The sequence below is a fragment of the Ctenocephalides felis genome, unplaced genomic scaffold (genome assembly GCF_003426905.1).
Source record: "Ctenocephalides felis isolate EL2017-DRISC unplaced genomic scaffold, ASM342690v1 CF-g0.4_SCAFFOLD_03573, whole genome shotgun sequence".
Classification (NCBI taxonomy): Eukaryota; Metazoa; Arthropoda; class Insecta; order Siphonaptera; family Pulicidae; genus Ctenocephalides; species Ctenocephalides felis.
Window position 1 is genome coordinate 19,847,730 of NW_020539727.1, and position 5,120 is coordinate 19,852,849.

At 29.0% G+C, this 5,120-nt stretch overlaps 1 protein-coding gene across 1 annotated transcript in view; it reads right to left on the bottom strand.

Annotated features, from left to right (window-relative positions):
- Positions 1-545: 545 nt before the first annotated feature.
- Positions 546-5,120, bottom strand: part of LOC113389722 (lachesin-like) — a 12,574-nt gene continuing 7,999 nt past the window's right edge. The window contains exon 5 of the mRNA XM_026626736.1: positions 546-790. Coding sequence (XP_026482521.1) covers positions 546-790 — 245 coding nt within the window. The remainder of the gene's footprint in view (positions 791-5,120) is intronic.

Consider the following 5,120-nt stretch of genomic DNA (forward strand, 5'->3'; position numbering starts at 1 on the left):
TATAAATTTAGTGCATACTGGATATATGAAATTGACATTTAATATTTTTAAATTAAATGCAAAAGTAAGAAGTCTGATATTTATATAAAGTATTATATATTCAGATAATGGTACTGCGTTGATTCAGACTAAAATCTAATTTATTCATTGATTAAAAAAAATATTTCACTATTTGACATAAATAAAATTAAAATAAACAAACATTATGATGCGTTGGAATTAATTATCGAAATGTAAAGAAAATTGGGTAATAAATGTATAACATTATTATTAATATATCACGTATGTTATAAGAACTTCTGCAAAGCGGTAAAATATTTTTGATGGCAAGATAGCGTTTGTCGGGTCAGCTAGTATATATATATATATATATATATATATCTGGACGAATTTCTTGACCAAACGATTCAGAGTGACTGCAACGTCGAAAAAACTTGAAGCAAGTCCATTTTCTGGCTGTTTTCGTTTTTTCTTTGATAAATAAATAAACAAATCTAGTATTATTTATCAACTTATTTCGTCTGCGATTTTCTTCTCCATCTCATCTAGGCTTTTCCCTGCAACTTTCTCATCCCCCAACCCCCCAATCCTCCAATCCCTCCAATCCCTCCATTTGCTCCATGCATATTTAATACTCTCTCACAGTAGATAGATATTGCTAGAAATGAGAACCAGAAAATATAAGGCAACTCAACCAGCAGATTCCTTTCTAAAGGACCTTTTAAGGATAGTTGAGTTGAATAACATATTAATATCAGATTGACCGAATCCTGCGTCTCTCTCCTGATAACTATAAATAAATATATTTGGGTCGTAATGATAGTTTGATTATGGTTCTAAAGGAGGAGGATTACTAAGGTAAAGGACTCATGTAGTTTGTGAAAACTATAGTCGGGGGTAGTGGTAAAATAATCCTAGTATTTGTTATTACCAAGTATCTGCTATATCATTTACCTAGTCCTGTAGTCCATCACATGCATTTATTAGTCCTTTATTAGTCCTTTATTAATTCCCCGATGACAACAGAAATAGAATCGTCCTAGACAACTTGTCCCTCAACCCATCGACTTTTCCGGTGGAGGAAAAGGGCGGTTTTCAATTTTAGGGTTGTCCTGAATTGTCCTCGGACTTGACGGTCAATGCAAACAAAATTCGACGGTCCTTGTTCTATTATCCGACACTAATTTCCTCTTCAAGTAGTGGGTTGGAAAAGAGAGGTTTTGTCGAATTTAGGGGTGAAAATTAAAACAAACGAAAAAGTCACGAATTAGATAATGACCAAAATATTCCGGTAGTTCTGTTTGTATTTGTATTTACATTTTTTAAGTTACATTCACAGTTGTAATATTTTTTTAGTTTTAAGAGTTGTAATTGTCCTCACAGTTCTAACTAGTTTGGAATTATATCTAAAATTTAGAACAATCTTTTTTTCAAATTTTCAAAAATTTAGAACTACCATTAAAAATAATTTATTATCTAAAATTCTCTAAAAACTAGAACGATTTTTTTTAAATACTCTAGAATTTAGAACAATGTCCTTTCTATTATTCTCTAAAGTTTAAATTATATCTAAACTTTAGAAAAATCTTTTTTAAATTCTCTAAAATTTAGAACTATCTCTTTTCAAAGTTTTCTAAATTTTAGAACCATCTTTTTAGATTTATAGTAATAATTTCTTTTCTAAAGTTCTCTATAATTTATAGCTATCTCTTCTCGAAAATTCTCTAAAATTGAGAACTATTTTTCTAAAATTTACTAAAATTTACAACTATCTCTTTTTTTAAATTTTTTATAATTCAGAGCATTCTGAATTTGAGAAAAATCTATTTTCTCTAAAATGTTTTCTAAATTTTAGTTCCATGTCTAAAATTAAGATAGATCTCTAAAATTTAGAGCTATCTCTAAAATTTAAATATCTCCAAAATTCAAAGATATCTAAATTTAGAATAATCTCCAAGAGTTAGAAATATTTCTAGAATTTACATATCTCACTAAAATTTAGATATATCTCTGAAATTTTAGACATCTCTAAAATTGAATTTACAATTTAGAAGTATCTTCAAGTTTACATATAGAGATAGAGCTCTAAATTTTAGAGCACTAACTCTAAATTTTAGAGCTGTATCTCTAAATTTTATAGCTGTTTCTCTAAATTTTAAAGCTGTTGTATTCAAATGTCAGAGCTGTCGTTTCTAAATTTTAGAGCTGTTGTAAATAAAAATTAGAGCTGTCTCTAAAATTTTGAACTTACTCTAAAATTTAGAAGTGTCTCTAAAATTTAGAAGTGTCTCTAAAATATGAAAGAGTCTCTAAAATTTAGAAGTGTCTCCAAAATTTAGAAGTGTCTATAAAATTTAGCAGTGTCTCTAAAATTTTTAGAAGTGACTCTAAAATTTAGAAGTGTCTCTTAAATTTTGGACTTACTCTAAAATTGAGAGTTGTCTCTAAAATTTAGAGCTATATCTAAATTTTAAGAGGTATATCTCTAAAATTTAGAGCTGTATTTCTAAAATTTAGAGCTGTATCTTTAAAATTTAGAGCTATTGTATCGAAAATATAGAGCTGTCTCTAAAATTTAGAGCCCTGTCTAAAATTTAGAGCCCTGTCTCCAATTTAGAGCTGCATCTTTAAAATTTAGAGCTGTATCTCTAAAATTTTGGACTTACTTCAAAATTGAGAACTGTCTCTAAAATTTTGGACTTACTCTAAAATTTAGAGCTGTTTCTTGAATTTTGGATACACTCTAAAATTTAGAGCTGTCTTTTAAATTTTGGAATTACTCTAAAATTGAAAGCTGACTCTAAAATTATGGACTTACTTTCAAATTGAGAGCTGTGTCTAAAATTTAGAGCTGTTGTATCTAAATTTTAGAGCTGTATCTGAAAATTTAGAGCTGTCTCTACAATTTTTGACTTACTCTAAAATTTAGAGCTGTCTCTAAAATTTAGGGCTATATCTAAATTTCAGAACTTTATCTAAATTTTAAATATATGTCTAGAATTTAGAGCTATATCTAAATTTTAAAACTATTATTTAGATTTCAGAGATAAGCATACAATATTAATACTTATTTCTTTTAATTTCAGATTTGTACGGAGCTCGTCAGGATCGTACTAGAATGCTGTAATTTTGGTGAGTCATTTTTTAATATATCTATAAAAATATTAAATATTGAAATATTGGTAATTTAGTATATTTAGACATTTAAAACACATTTTATCAAAACGTGCACAGACACTTTCGGCATTAAAATTTCCGGAGTCCACATTTTTGAAGAAACTTTTAAACGAGCTTGTCAGGACGTATATATGATTCTAATACGCTGAAAATTCAGTATAATGTTTCTTAATATGTGTAATTCGTTATTTATTAATACAACAAATGTACAACTTTGTAATATATTTCGACGATATAACACAGTATACACGCCACAAAACGATCTCGATCTATGGCCAATGATGAATAAGTATTTGTGGCGTAACGCACTTTCGTTGCACTTTCGCTTTGTTACTCCTTAGTCACGCCTGAAGAAATTTTACATAAAAAATACTAAATATAGTATAGTACCTAAAGTACTAAATATAGTACCTAAAATCCACTCTTGCTTTAATAGAATTAATCAACATCCTGATCAACTATTGATAAAAATCGCAATGCAAAATAAAATATTTCCATCCCTAAATTATTACTATCATATATTCCATATATATATCGTTTATCGCAAGTTATTATTGAATCAACGTTAGATAGAAATGCTTTATCCGCTCCACTAATTAGTGTAGTGAGTGAGTGGACGACGACGACTACGACGACGACGATCCTAAAACGCCACATCACTCCCCCACTGCCCCGGTGGAGAGACACGTCAGTAGTGTGTACTCGGCGGAGTAGTCGGACTCTCTGCGGGTTATTCGAAATAGCACTCGAAATTAAGTACCCCTCTATATATATAGACTGGGAGTTGGTGGAAGAAATTAATAGATGATAATAGATTTTTTTAAATTTTACACTATGTTAATGTATAAATGTCTATGTTATGTAAATGACATAGATTTTTTTAAATGTTATAATAAATGGCATAGATGTATTGTTTTTGAGAGAGCAACCCAGGAGGAAATGACCAAATATAAATTTTAAAAATTACTAGATAAAAACTAGTGGTGTATGGCATCGTGCTTTAAGGCAAATTGCTGAAACTTCCCGTACCGTAATGAAATATTCGAGAAATTTTAAACGTTTTCAAATATATTATTACAAATACTGTAACTTTCATTATTGGTATTTTATAGACGTAATATAAAAGCTTTTGAATTGGACGACGACGTTTATATATGTTTACATGAAAAGTGAATAAACAAAACTTAATCAAGCAAAGTTAGAATGAAGGATCTTATCTCATATTTCTAAGAATTATATAAACTGAATTGCAAAGTTAAAATTATTTGTTTGAAGTATATAAGGGAGTTCTAGAACTTTAGCTAGAATTAAAATTAAAATTCAAATCATTTAAAAAACTAGTGGTGTATGGCATCGTGCCTTAAAGCAAATTGCTAGAACTTCCCGTACCGTGAAATATTCGAGAAATTTTAAACGTTTTCAAATACATTATTACAAATACTGTAACTTTCACTATTTTTGCTATCTTGTTATTTATGAGCAAATCAAATGCAAATCATCAATCAATTTATCTCCAGAACATTAACAATCGTCATTTCATTTCGAATTCAATTTCAAAAAAAAAATAGCTGCCTAATTTGCAAAAAATTGAAAAAGTGCTCCCGTATAGTCACAGTCTAAACGCATTTGCAAATAATTCTGTTCGACATTTTCACTTATACTGTGTTCAGCTTGGCGGCATTTTCACATTTTTCAATAGTTTTCACAATTGGAAAAACGCTTCAGTACGTAAACGGTCTAAACGCACTTGGGTAAACATTTGTACAAAAGTTGCCCTTAGACTATGCTTAGTCTGGGTAATTTTTTGTATTTTAGAATCCAAAATTACAAAAATATTTTATGGAAAATGAAAAAAGATGTTAGAGTTTTTTATCCTCAAAAGCAATTGTTCTGTCAATACAAGCAGAAAGTTTTTTAGATTATTCAAATCGGATGCTTAGTTT